General features: G+C 48.2%; 1 protein-coding gene across 5 annotated transcripts in view; it reads left to right on the plus strand.

Annotated features, from left to right (window-relative positions):
* The window catches only part of ADAMTS17 (ADAM metallopeptidase with thrombospondin type 1 motif 17), a 265,853-nt gene that overhangs the window by 150,309 nt on the left and 100,589 nt on the right, over positions 1–14,955 (plus strand). For 4 of the 5 annotated variants that reach the window (XM_039492977.1, XM_039492975.1, XM_039492976.1 and 1 more), the window contains one exon: positions 3,817–3,944. The exons of the other annotated variant lie outside the window; for it this stretch is intronic. In XM_039492977.1, coding sequence (XP_039348911.1) covers positions 3,817–3,944 — 128 coding nt within the window. The remainder of the gene's footprint in view (positions 1–3,816; positions 3,945–14,955) is intronic. 5 annotated transcript variants of the gene reach the window in all.

A 14,955-nucleotide genomic window follows, 5' to 3' on the forward strand; every position in this document is an offset into this window, starting at 1 on the left:
TCTTAGCACTTAAGGTGCGTTAATGTGCTGACATCACATGTGGTTACTCACTCTACTTCTTCACTGAGGAAGCTCCACCCCCAATGCTACGTACAAATCACAGGATTCCTTGCCTTTTTTACTCACTCGGTGCTTAATGCACCGGGTCAAAGTGGTCTGTGATGTAACTCTATTGCTTTCAATGAAGTTAGAGCAGAGATGAACTTGGCCCAAAGTCCTTTATAATTTGTAGTTTAAAAAAGAAGCTGATAGAGCCCCAGAGATACAGGGCTGTTGTGCAGAAGCAGTGAACACCGCAGTTACGTTAATCTGGACAGGATCCAAATTGCTTTCCAAGCCGTATATACAGGAACTGTTTTTACCCTCAGTGAAGGGAACCAACTCTAGAGTGGAACCTGGCACCTGTTTACTTCAGGCACGGTAACATTACAAAGCAGCGTAGGACAGAAAGTGAAGGAAAATAGCAAATCTGTGTGGAAAGAGCGGTGTGTTCTCGATTGAGCACTGCACTGCGGGGAGACTGAACTTTATTTCCTGGCCTCAGTTAGCTGACATGGGTGCCAGTATCCACTGACTAACGGTTGCTGTTACAGTCAGATCCTCGGATTTATGTTTCCTATAACAGACGGCACCTTCGAACCCTGGTGCAACTCAGATGCCATGCTGGGCTCATGCTGGTGCACCCAGTTTGAATGCTGATGCATAGGGAAAAATGTCACCCATTGAATCACTAACATGACTTCCTGCAGAACCCTGGGTGAAGCTCTCTCATCTACAGGGCAGCCTGTCTCCCATTTGACTGGGGGTAATGTGGTAACAGAAGAACTCTTGAGCTATTTGCACTGTTAGGTTTTTTTGAATAAATATATATATAGTAAAAAAAAACACCTGTTTTTCCTTCCGCGGAAGCAGCCGTCGTCCATAAACCATTTTGAACATTTCACAAGCTCTTTTCAAGGAAGCAAAATAACAGATGCTGGGAGTAATTGCAGCCTATGAAATTGCAACTCGGCACTTCTCAAAGGTTTGTGAATAAAAGGGCTCCGTTGTGAAGGCTGCTTCTGAGATGTACAGTCCCTGTGCTTTGGCTGCCGACTTCACTGAAATCCATCATAACTGCCCCCTCGTAACGGTGCCATTGCCATCCTCGGCTCTCATCACACACTTATAGGAAGGGAGTGCTCTGGTTTTTGTTTTTTTTTAAAGGGCCGCCGCTGCCTTGCAGGGATTCTGTTTCCATTGCTGGAGTGGAGTCAGCACCCCAGCTCTCCCCAAGAGGACACAGACGTCTATTAGGGAGCATTTGCAGAATAATATTCAGGATACTTGACCCATTTAGGTCACATGCTGCGCAAACATTTTTTATTCTCCTCTTGTCTTGTTGCTGCAGGTGCCACATCAGTCTGTCTTTAGGAGCAGCCAGAAATCAGCTAGGGCACTTCTCTGGGCCAGCAGGGGCTGTGGGTGCTTTGGACACCCCATGTGAAAAATAGAGTGGATGAACCCCCTGCATTTGAAAGCCCCTCTCCGACCTGCACTCCCAGAGGTGTTGGCAAACACCCGAGGGAGCTGCCTTCAGCAAGAGGGGAAGGATATTGCCATTCTTGGGCCTGATGGAAAATTGAGGAGGGAGGAGCTAAAAAACCAAAAGCTCTCCGCTGACTTGAGCAGGGTTGCTTCTGCTGTACAAAGGTGTAGGGGAGTATATGCTCAGACCCTCTGCCTGCCGTATGGTTCCTAATGGACACTGGCATACCTTAATATACAATGGAGAGGACGGCTCATTGGAGCTAAGGCTGTGAATTAGAAATATCTCCTGCCACGTGGGTAGAGCAGGCACTCGGAGTTGTTCACAGCTGCAGGAACAGAGGCTATCCAGAAACAGCCACACTGGCACTCCCCTATGCAGGCCAGTCCTTGTGCAGCTTTCACAGAAAATGATAATGAAAATCCAGCTAGTAAGAAATTGCTTTGATTTGACGGGGTGGGGGGGAACGACGACTGTGAGCACTGATAGGCTGCACCTATGATGCCTCCCTAAAGCAAGACAGCTGGGCAGGGCGCAGGTTGGCTTGGCATTCCTGAAGTGCTGACAGGTCTGGTTTAAGTATATAAAAAACTCCAAACCACGTTCTCCCAGGTCTTCTCCTCTGGTTCCAAGCTTCCACACAATGAAGGTTTCTTGAGCCTTTGAATGGAGACAGACCCCAACCAACCTCTGGCCAGCCCTGATTCTCTGTTGCGTTAGAACTCTGCTCAGACATACTAGAGCGATGGGCTGCAGAGAGGCAAGTTCGTGATTCAAAGGGAATTTAGAGCAGGAAGGGACCTGTACAAATGGCCTTAGTGTATCAAAGAACTTGGCCTCCCGTCTCGTAAATTGAACACTACCGAGCTCTGCAGAGGATGCAGGCTTTGGTGTAGGCCAACACCCACATCAGAATGTCAGTAGGTTGTTTCTCTGGGTATGTCCGTGCCTGAATTGATGTCCCCAGGCTAGCTCGGGTCCCAGAACAGTGAAACTGTAGCAGCACAGGCTTCAGTACCGGCTGTACAAACCCACCCGGAACCCTAGATAATTACCTGGGAGCGTAGCCTGCGCTGAAGCTCACCCTGCAGCTTCCTTATTCCAGGATCCGAGCTAACTAGATTAAACCTAGCTCGGGTGTGTCAGCTTGAGCTGCAGTCACACCAAATGGTTGCAGTAAAGACACACCCTTCGGTACAGTCTGTGTGCAGCAGAGAGCAGGAGTGTGCTGAAATCAAAACATCTCACTCTGCAAATACATACACACGAGAACCCTGGCACCTGCTGTTAATTATATAGTTTGAGCCTTTTAGTCCCTTATTCCGCTAGTTACAATAATATATGGAAATACACCTATCTCATAGAACTGGAAGGGACCCCGAAAGGTCATTGAGTCCAGCCCCCTGCCTTCACTAGCAGGACCAAGCTCTGATTTTGCCCCAGATTCCTAAGTGGCCCCCTCAAGGATTGAACTCACAACACTGGGTTTAGCAGGCCAATGCTCAAACCACTGAGCTATCCCTCCCTGTAAATGTCTAAATATTTACCACAGTTTCCTCCTACAATATAATATATTATTGCTAGAATGGGCAAATAATGCACATCTTTTCCCAACAATATATGTTTACTTTCTAGCAAGCTAGTTTGCTGGCCGCAAAGCAAATTTTAGCAAATATTTGTGCAAAATGAGTTTTAAATTTCTGAACACAAATGTGCTCGCTGGAAACCTGGTTTCAGGAGTTACGCTCAGTCAAGAAACGCAAACAAATCACACGATCGATGTGTCCATTTAGAACTAGCTTGCACAGCTTGAATTTTGTAAATGAAATGTTCAGAGTGAGCTGCTTGTGCCCATTCTGGAGACCAAGGATTGTGCATTGGAATTATGCAGGGAAAGATATAAGCCCAGTTGACAGAAAGAGAAGGAAAAATTCGTCAAGTAAGTTACTCATTCAGATCTAAAATGACAAGTATTGCCAATGATTCAAGTCTCCCATACCTCTCGCCTTTTAGCCCTTTCTGCATCTTCAGATAAACAGTGCATCTTGGAGAGGGAGAACGATGGGCTTGAATGGAAACAATGGGCCAAGCATCCGGAAAGCTGAGACGGTTAGAATCCGAGCCCACTTAGAGTTATCGATAAATATGTACTTGTCTGTGTAGTTGTATAGAGTCCGTGTTACATACTCGCTATGTTCATGCATCTTGTTCCATCAGACATTCTGGGGCTCTGTCTAAATGCTGCTGTTGCTCCTGAATGAAGTTGCCGGTCTTGTGTATTTTTTCAGATAAGCCGTGTGAACTCTTCTGCTCTCCTCTGGGGAAGGAGTCTCCTGTGCTGGTGGCAGACAGGGTTCTTGATGGTACTCCATGTGGGCCTTATGAGACTGACCTCTGCGTACATGGCAAGTGCCAGGTGGAGTAACTTTCTATTGTTTATTTTCCAAGTAGATCTATTGTCCTGGGCTGCTGTGAGCTGTGTCGGTTGTTTATGATCAGGCAGCATCACTGAGGGTGGCTCTTACACTGCCTCTGAAATAGCTTAAAGTTGTCCCCGTTAACGTTGTTTCGTTGTTACGTTGCTGAGCAATTAGGGAACATGCTCGTTTAAAGTTGTGCGATGCTCCACTCTTACTTTGTTTGGCTGCCTGCTTTCTCCACAGCTGCTTTCTCCCTACGGCCCGCTCCCCAGCATCTCCCGCCCGCCGGCAGACCCCGCGGATCAGCGCCTTCACCCTCCTCCCCCCGCCCTCTGCCTGCGGCAATCAGCTGGCTTGTGGCGTTTAGGAGGGAGGGGGGAGGAGCAAGGACTCGGCATGCAGGCTCCCCCTCCCTCCTGAACACCACAAACCAGCTGATTGGTCCAGGCAGGAGGCGGGGGGGAGGGAGAGCCTGTGTGCCAAGTCCTCGCTCCTCTGACCTCCCTCCTGCCTCCTAAACGCCACAAGCCAGCTGATTGCCCCGGGCAGCAGGGATGGGGGAGGAGCGAGGACGCAGCTTGCAAAGTAAAAGGGGGGAGGAGGAGGTGGGGGGGGAGAAGAGGCGGATCAAGGGTGGGGGCTCGGGGGAAGGGGTGGAGTGGATGGGCCGAGGGTTGAGTCCCCCGCTCCTGGTGCTTGCAGAGTAGGGGAAGCTGCTGCTGCGCAACGTGCTTCTCCCAGCCTACAGCACCTTCAGCCTCCTTGCCTGCCTCATCTCCAGTGCCAGTGGGCTGGGCCTGTATTAAATCGCTTGTTTAAATGTATATAATGCCTTTGGTCTGGCAAAACAACATTTCCCTGGAACCTAACCCCGCCCCCCCATTTACATTAATTCTTATGGGGAAATTGGATTCGCTTAACATCGTTACACTTAGTCGCATTTTTCAGGAACAGAACTACACCATTCAGTGAGGAGTTACCGTATGTAGTTCTGTTTCACAAAAGCAACTGCAGGAGTTTCCCAGTCGTGGTTTTTTTAAAGAGGAATGGTAAATTCCTGAGAGATAAGACCATGTCACTGAACAGCTGGAGATGCTTTAGGATGTGATCCCATCCCGTCTACTCATCAGATTGGTTGGGTTTGAAGGGACAGCTAGTGGGTCATCTGGTCTGTTTAACTCCTGCGTTTTGGTTGCTCATTGGAGGAATCCTCAGTGCCACTCATGGGCTGAAATGGCCACTATTTTGTTGCATGTGTCTTATGTTATTGACATCACAACCCTTTCCAGCATGTCCACAAATACCAAGATGGGCTTACAAAGCAAATTGTTTCTAAAGCCTCAGAAAATTGCAAGCATAGACCCAGAGGCACTGGGCTGGAGCACGGCCCAGCTCAGCATAGCATGCTTCGGTGCAAGGAAACTATGCTGAGCGCAGAAGGGCGAGAGAAGCTATCCTCGGCACCATCCACCCACATGGCCAGCTTGTGCCTGGCTACTGCAGGCTATGGATGGGAATAGTGGAAAAGCTCACTTCTCCCATCCTGCACAATTCGGCTGTGCTTGAACTCACTGGCCGTGCCCTTAGCATGCCCATCCCCACCCCTGCCTCATGTGGGGCATCAGGAATTGGAATAGGGTGTGGGAAGGGTAGTGGTACTCTTCCAAACTCTGCCCAGAAAATAAGCTCCACCCACTTGAGGCACCAACATGATATGCCACTTTCAGTAGGTTGTACCAATGTTCAAAATATGATCATTCGTGCTCTGCTGGGCTCTTCGGACATGACTTCCTCTTCGCGAGTAAGATGCCCTGCTGGTGTGTCCTTAGGCAATGAGTAGTAGTGTCTCTCGCGCCCACTCGCTTCAGCACCAAAATGAGCTGTCACTCGGAGCAGACTATGTAGATCTTCATAGTGTGATCCTTTGTCTCCTGTCTTACCTGCTTTGATGAGCAGTGAAATCGGTAACAATGTAGGCTTTTAAAGTATCTTCATTGGACATTTGACTTAGGACCCAGTGAAAGGAATGGGGCTAGTTCCACCTTTTAGAGCTGTTGTTTCGGGCTATTTGCAGGTGGTTGTCATTGCATTGGTTACACTCAGTTCACATTTTCTCACAACCATAACAGCTAGGAGTTGAGTGGTGGGTTTTCTTATATGAAAAACTGATATTAGGACAAACATTTTCGCTAAGAGGGTGGTGAAGCACTGGAATGGGTTACCTAGGGAGATGGTGGAATCTCCATCCTTAGATGTTTTTAAGGTCAGGCTTGACAAAGCCCTGGCTGGGATGATTTAGTTGGGGATTGGTCCTGCTTTGAGCAGGGGATTGGACTAGATACCTCCTGAGGCCCCTTCCAACCCTGATATTCTAGGATTCTGTGATATTCTGAAGAAGAAGAAAGCAGCTGGGAGCGATGCAGATACAGTGTACTTCTGCATACTAGCCAGAGTCTAGCCGTAATTAAATCCCCACACGATGGTCTCCTCTGCAGTGTTCATGGGTCACAGAGTCCTTCTGTGTAGACCCTCCATCATGGCAGAAACTCTGTGTTCCTTCTCTGTTTGGCCCATATGTGGGCTTGAAAGTGCATTTGGGATTCTACTGTCAAGCAACCGGGCTGAGGATGGTCTAGCCTACTGGCCGGAACGGGCAGCAGGCCTAGTAGCCAGAGTCAGTCACCAGAGCCAGGGTTCAAAACCGGAGGACGGACTGGATACCAGAGCCAAGGGGTCGAGCTAGACTCAGTAGTCAGGAGCCGCAGCTGGGGGTCGAAACTGGAGGTCAGGAGCTTGAGCAAACAGGGTATCAGGCAAGGAGGGGCTCGAGGCAGGGACAGGAAAGAGGCAAGGCTGGGTGCAAGGCAGGAGCAGCAGGAACAAGGTAATGCAGGCACAGTGGGAGCGGGAGTGTTGAGAAGCCAGCGAGCTGCCGCCGTTGCTGGCTTGAGAGCTGGCCTGCTGGCCTCAGCAGCCAGTCACATTGTGTGGCTAATCAGGCAGCTGCTGCAGACCAGATGTACTGATGAGACTGCCTGGAAACTAGCTCTGCTGCAGGCCCTGATTCCTGACACTGCCCCAGAAATTAGATTGGCAAAAGACCTGTTGAGTCATCCAGTCCGTCCGCAGCCAATGCTGGATTTTCCCTTCACATCAGTTGCTGGTTTATCTGGTCTAGTTTTAAATGTGCCAAGTGATGGGGCTTGCACCTTCCCCTTGGGAGACTGTTCCTCAATCTAATACATTTGCTGGGACATCGCTCCTGATGTTTAGCCTACACCTGCATTGACTTCAGCAGAGCTATGCTGATTTATGCCAGCTGAAGATCTGGCACAGTAACCTTGGTACCAGTTCTAAGCTCTGTCAGGTATTTCTTAAGACGTAGCGGTTAAGGGGCGCAGCACCAGGTCATTCTCAGGAGGAGCAGCTCCCCTGACTGCGCTCCCTTGTTCAACCCTTCTCTGCTCCCCGTGCAGAAAGGGGATAACTGCCTGGTGGCTTCTGCTCTCACTGCCACGTTTCGACCTTGCCATGTGGGTAGCACATGCAGGGAAGTTTTCTGCCTCTCTCTGCCAAACGGCCCTGAGAGGGACATATTTAATCCAGCCCTTCTCTTTTGCTCAGAGGAGGAATCAGTAATAGTGCCTTGCTGGGGAACCAGGCACGGGGGTTTATTTTCTCTATACATTCGTTACCATGTGGTGCCCTTGACATAGGGATGTACCATGAACCTGCCTATTACGGATTTTTTTCCCTTTCCACCCACCTCCAAAGAAATGCCATTAATAATCTTTCATAGCAAGGCCAACTGTGCACCTCCCAGATGCATGCCGATGACCACTGCACTGGCCTAGCCAGCATTATATTTAAGGCTGCTCAAAATCAGCTGTGGACGCTAAATCAAGTGTTATGGCAAAGCACGTTTCCTTCTTTCCAGGAGTAGAAGCCTGCTCCCCTCCAAATGAAATTCTTTCTGCGCACAGTCTTTTGGAGATGCCTCATGAAAAGTGAATTACACTTCAGCTCGGGGGCAGCTGTCGTAAACTGTGCGGAGAGGTGATGACAGCTGCAGAACATTCAGTCCGTTTGCATCTGGCTCAGAGAAAATGCAGAAGGATGGATGCAACCCAGGAAGACTTTAAAGCCTCATGAACTCCTTTGTATTGGTCTTCTGTTTGAGTAGCTTAGGGTGATGAATTGCTGAACATGACAGCACATCCCACTTAGAGGAGATACTCCGCTAACTAGCTGCCTGACAGAACAGTTTAGGATGCGTATTAATTTACTGGTCACATACGGGATGTCCTTGAAGCAGGCATTGCAGGGGACCTGGTGAGGATAGTAAGTGATGGAATGGAATGGAATGCAGGTGCTGCAGAGATGTATTTTCCATGCCGTGTAATGCCTCTGTAGTTAGAGATGATCTGTCTGTATTTGTGCAAGTTTCTTCATGAGGTTGATGGATTTCTGTATTTGTGCAAAAGTTTCTCATGAGGTTGATGGATCCACACCCATACTAACAGATTAGTCTGTAGTGAGAGGCTATTGATGGCAGGGGTGACACATTACCAATGTAATGTGCACATTTGCAGGAACCATTGTCTAGAAGAACAGTCCAGGAATTCCAGCAAACAGCCCCTTTCCCTGTTTCCTTCAACAGTTAACTCTCTTAAACAAATCTCATCTTTTCTGGCTGCAAAATGAATTCAGATAGAGCCAGCAAAGTCGCTCGCTATGGAGGAGTTTTTGAGACCGGGAGGGAGAACCACATCACATCCAGTAAACCTCAAAGTATCCCAGCACCCTGTCACGGAGTTTGGGGGAGACAAGACCCTGCACCCTCGGCTTCCTGCGATTCACCATGACTCTCAGCCAGCCAGTAAAACAGAAGGTTTATTTAGACGACAGGAACACAGTTCAAGACAGGTCTTGCAGGTACAGACAACAGGACCCCCTCAGTCAGGTCCATCTTGGGTGGGGTCAGGGGAGGCTGGGAGGTCTGTCTGGCCTCCCCTCCATTTTCCCAGCCAGCTCTAAACTGAAAACTCTCCAGCCCCTCCTCTCCCTTTGTCGCTTTCCCGGGCCAGGAGGTCCCCTGATCTCTTTGTTCTTCAACACCTTCAGTTGGCATCTTTGCAGAGGAGGGGCCCAGGCCGTTAGTTGCCAGAAGACAGGGTGTCGGCCATTCTCTGTGCAGACAAGATCACACTGGCCCCCTAGGGCTGTGCAACAATAACATGCCTCTAGACACTTGAGAAATGCACAGGGAAACTGAGGCACTCACACAGCATTCATCAAAAACATTATGAACATTCCCACTTCATCACACCCCCATTAGGAGTGAAAGCATAAAATTCTGTTTTCGTTTACATTTTATGAATGCAGTTGGCTTCCGGCTTCCTTTGGTAGAGGCAAGTTTATTGGATTCAGATCTGAATAATAGAAAAGGAGCGTTTTTCTTGGTCAGTTTCACCCAAATTAAAGCAAAACCGTCATGAGTAAGCAAGCATGTGTCTACACTGCAGTTAGACAGCTGTGCCAGCTGACTCAGGCTTGCAGGGCTTGGGCTGCGAGGCTGTTTCATTGTGGTGTAGACGTTCCGGCTCAGGCTACAGCCTCCCACCTTGCAGGGTTCTAGAACCCGGGCTCCAGCAGCAGTTAAACAGCCCCGCAGCCCAAGCCCCATGAGTCCAAGTCAGCTGGCTCAGATCAGCTGCAGGTGTCTAATTGCAGTGTAGACATTCCACCTGCCATAGGCGCCGACTTCTAGATTTCCCAGGGGTTGCTTGACCCCCTGCTCCATCCTAGGCCCTGCCCCTACTCCAGCCTTTCCCCCACTGCCCCACCCCACCTCTTCCCACCCCCGAGGGTGCCCCATATTCAGCTGGTGCCTCCCCATAGTGTGTGGGGGGGCATGAGCAAAAGGGCAGGTCACATGTGTGTCCCCCCACACCCAGCCCCAAGGCCACCGCACTCTCCCCACCCCATGTTACCTGTGCCTCCTGCTGTACCTGCCCTCCTGGCACATTCTGCTGCTCTCCCTGCTCCCAGGAGCCCAGGCGGGGAGCAGGAGGGAGCCGCTTTTAACGCCGGCCCCTCCGGGTCGCTGCTCTGCAGCCCTGCCCGGCAGCTGCCTGAGAGAGCCTGGCTGGGAAGGAGGTGGTTTCCGCTCCCCTCCTGGCTGGGCTGCCAGGGACCCCGGCACCCGAGGCCGGGCAGGCAGCGGGAGTCACCTCCCTAGCCCTGCTCTCTCAGGCAGCCGCCGCGCAGGGCTGCAGAGCAGCGTCTCAGTGGGTGGAAGGGGCTGGTCCCACCCCTTCCACTCCCCATATCTGGGCCGTGCGTCGCCCAGGCCCACCCCTCCATTCCTCCCCCAGTACGCCGCCAAACAGCTGATGGTGGCCGGCGGGAGGCACGGCGGGGGACGGAGACGAGCTGATCGGTGGGGCCTGGTGCTGTGGGAGGGGAGGAGGGACCTGCCTGTGGGTGCTCAGCACCCACTATTTTTTTCCATGGCCTATGCCACCCACTACCAGCAATGCCATGTAATATGCTGCCAGTATCATCTGAAGGCAGTGACATAAGTGAATTAACACCATGATAATACAGTAGAAACATCTGGAGCCATAGATACACAACTAGTGTGTAATCACCATGGTATACACCAGTGGTTCTCAACCTATTTACCACTATGGGCTGCATATGCAGCTCTCTAAGTGTTATGCTGGCCACATCCACACAATATATATACTACCTGTATGGGCCTGAGGATGTCACATGGGCCACAGCTGTGTGCTGATTGGGCCATGGGTTGAGAACCCCTGGTATACCCAGTATAGTACCGGCTTCTGGAGCCAGCAATATAAATGAAGCAATTGAGAACAAACGGGTCGGGGTTCACCTGCATGACAGCAGGCGGATATCCATACGTAATGGGAACACCTGCTCTAGTGGCTTTCCCAATTCCGGGTCAGCCTTCATCCTTTCTAAAGTGCTCTTCAGCAGGCCTGTGAGGCAGCAAATTTGGCTCCCCTTTTCCTTGTTTGTATTTCCTCACCCTACTAATATTGGGGTGCCCTTCTCCCACGGGTTACTAGTCCATTTACCTCAAGCTTATTAGCATATATGTCAATCACTTACCATGGTTTTCTTGTGGTCAGACATCTGCTGATGTTCCTAACTTTAAAATATCCCAGGCTGGTATAAACGAGCATCTTGTGGTCACCTGTCAGCAGTTTAGCCATTGCAGTGTTCTGTCTTGTGATATCTTATGATCTAGGGTTACTCCTGGTTAACTACTTATGCTAAGGCTTTTTTGGGGCCTTATGCCTTGATTAGGTTAGCTAAGCTTTTGTCTTATAGGCCTTGAGGCTTGTAGGCTCATTGCATTACCACCTTAACTTATGCCTACGCCATACTTAGCAAATACCTGTACCTATAGGCTACAAAATCAGCATTTCTCTCATCCTTAAATTCCCCTCCGTGAAATCCACCCTCTCAAGCAATCCCCTTCTTTCTCTCCTCAACAGTCATGACACGCTGCCTTTCCTGAACCAATGTCCTCTGTCTCATTTTGTGGTTTTCTTGTTGTAGGCAGGTGATAGTCTTTAGGGCAGAAAACAGGACTTGGGTGCAGTTTTCACAAAAACCTAAGTACCCTTTTGAGAAGCGTCTTCAGTGGAAGTTAGGTGCCAAAACACTTCTAAAAATCTGACTGCTGGGCACTTAGGAGCCTAAACCTCATTGTAAGTTAAGTGGGATATAGGCTCCAGGATTCCTAGGCACTTTTGATACTAGCGCTTGGGCTCCTAAATCACCTAGATAGTTTTAAAAGTTTACTTCTTATCTTAGCCAAATGCTAAGGTCCAGTTTTATTCTGCCCTGACTTGGAAAAACTCTTTGTGAGTTTGCCTGGCTTAGAGCTAACTAAAAACTTAGTAGTGACCTCAGGAGTTGGTCTTAAAACCGAAGCGAGCAATATAAAACAATGATTGTCTAGAAATGTTTTATAGCACTGATGAATGCAGTTGCTAGCAATGTCTCTTTAGCAGACTACAGACGTTCAGTGTGTGTGCAGGGATTTGCCATTTTCTGCTGGAAAATGCATTTAGCCTGCTATTAAATGGAGTTCCTTCTTGTCATTGTGCTCTTGGCTGCTGCAAATCTGTACCTTTCTGGATATCGGCAACAGTCTCAGGTGCCTGTAATAGTGAATAGTCAGTGTAAAACTGCAAACCTTGCACGTGGTACCTAGCGCTCTAATTAGCTGGCTTTCACTGTCGTACTTCAGGCTGCGTTGGAGATAGCCTGGAGATTGTAGATGAGTGTAACCCGAATCTCAGATTGCTTTCATGTCATTACCTTTTTTTTTTTTTTTTTTTTAATAGCAACAACCAATCTATCACGAAGATCCCATGAATTGTAGAATTCATAAGATTTTGGTTCTGTCTGAAGTCTCTGCTCTGTGTATCCTTGCAGGAAATACAATAATGGCAACTCTGCAATTTCTGAAGCATTTCAGTTGCTTGCCACCTTGGTCCTGCTGGTGTTAGCATAGTACAGATGGCAGACGCAATAGGAGGAAAGCCCTCAGTGTTACACAAGTGTGCCAAAGAGAAAAGATGAGAAATAATCTAGCAGCTCAGTTGTGGAGCGTATAAATTTATCTTTGGCCTCTCTCAAAGCATGTACTCCGTGCTTAGTAAGCCTGAAGCTGACACTAAGGAGGAAAAGCTTTCTGATGGGGGCTGGATATTGTACTTCAAGATGTTTTATAAGACCCTTTTGAAAACCAAATCCCATACAGTGGAATATGGCTACAGATCAAGAGCAGCCTTTTCTGTGATTTAACAATTTATGATGTGAGGATGTTCGGGCTTTTCCACAGCCGCCTTGTAAAGTTGTTGCCATATCATGGATTCTCTTCCTTGCTAGCAAATCTACAGTTTACTCATTGATAATACACCGCTGCCTATGGGGCAGCAAATCCGTGTTAGAAGGACTTCTTTCAAACGATTGTTGTCGTAATGTGTTATGGGCCAATGCTAATTCCACAGACATGGACACATTTTCAAAAATAAGGTTCTAAATTGTACATGCAAAATAGATTCATTTGGGCACAAAGGGCACATGCAAAATAGCTCATTCCCTGCACAAACTGGTGATGGGAAACACTTTGTGCACATCAGTACCCATTGTTTTTTTGCATTCTTCTGCATATTTTTCCCGATGCAATTAACTGTTTGCATCCTCATGCTTATTTTCCATGCAGGTCTCATGTTCTTGCATTTCAAACATTGCTCCCAAATGTTCCATGGCAAATAATTTTACACTGTGCATCTACGCTGATGCCCATCCTTCAGTTAATCTTACAGAGTGCACACAAAGTCTAGCATGCTTTACTGGGGACTGTTCTGTGACTTGCCGCAGACAGGCCATGGCTCTGTGATGATGTAATCTGAAGACTAGAGAACAAACATACTGGTGCCTTTGGTGAACATAGAATAGAGATTAAAAAAAATAAGTATTTGTAGTGTCTAGCTAAGCTTTTAAAGACCTACCACTTCTGAGTCTGCTTTGCTGTGTTCCGCTGCAGACGACTTTTCCATCAGTCCCACTGCCATTCACTGAATTGGGGAGTAGGTGACTCGGGTTAGCTCAGAAAGAGCACATGAGGCAAGTGAGTGATAACATGGCACCTCCCTTGGATGCTTTTCTCTTTGCTTTATACTCTTTGGAGCTAGGCTTATCCTGCAAAGCAGCCATCTCTCATTCAGATGCACGTCATCCAGAAGAAGTGAGGATCACACTGAATCCCATTCTGGGGAGAAACTCTAGTGAATAAATAATTGTAGGCTGGGGGAACCACTAAGTGGGTAGGTGATATAGACACACAAAGATGCATTCAATGGGTAAAGGTCAGTGTATCTAATTCAGAACAGAAAGGGCATTGCCCACCTACCCTACCCCGAGGGCAGCTCCATGACTGAAGCAAACTTTGAAGGTCCAGAAAATGCTGCTGATGGTGTGGCTGGAGCAGCGTCTACTTTCCCCACAGACAGAGGGTTTTTTTTGTTGATCTCTACTCCTGTTTATAGCACCCCCATTTATTGTAAAACCCCAATGGAAGAGAAATGGAGCAGACAGTGATGTTCAAACGAGCTATTAGAATAGCGTCCTCGGGTAGCTTCCAGTCACGGATCTCAGCAGAAGCCCATAACCCACTTCACTGGCTGCTGCTGTGCTTTCAGTAAAGAAACGACTTCTCTTAACCTCCAGTCTGACATCACCTACTCACCTGTGTACGTTCCTGTTTCATGTGTTCCATCCCTTGAATTATAAATGGACACTGGATATTACGGAGAAAAGTTGGCAATGCACATGGGTCTGGCATAACCAGAATGTTCTGTACATGATTAATTTGCAGACTGGCACATGTTGCATCAATATTTATAGTTGGTCCATTGGGACAGCTTGTTTAGCTCAGCATCTGGGAAGCATTACAATTCTATGAACATACAGTGTCAGGTCTGACACTGGGTTGGGTGTACATAACAATAATAATTGTATTTATATAGCAAAACACACACACTCAGAGGCTTTTGCACAGCCATTCAAAGTACAAATAAAACCATTGTTAAAACAATACCCAAATAATATGCAAACCAGACCACGTGCTTAGGAATCCAGATGATATGGTATCACTAAAAAAGAGAGGGGGAGGTTCCTATATAAGGACCAACAATGATTGAAACTGAAAATACCCCCCATCAAGTATATTTTCAGATGTTTAATTATTTAAAAAGAGGAGGAGGGAGTGGACCGAGATGCCTGCTCAAAGAGAATGAGTTCCATGCCATATGGCTCACTCAGCAAAGGCATAAGGAGTGATCGATTACTCCTAAGCATGGGGAGTGTCAAAGCACGAGATCCATGAGGAGTCTCATCAAGGGGCCTAATATAGCCAGATGCCTACCCCATAGTGCTTTAAACCCCATTTTAAAATCA

The sequence above is a fragment of the Mauremys reevesii genome, linkage group 10 (genome assembly GCF_016161935.1).
Source record: "Mauremys reevesii isolate NIE-2019 linkage group 10, ASM1616193v1, whole genome shotgun sequence".
In the NCBI taxonomy this organism is placed as follows: domain Eukaryota; kingdom Metazoa; phylum Chordata; order Testudines; family Geoemydidae; genus Mauremys; species Mauremys reevesii.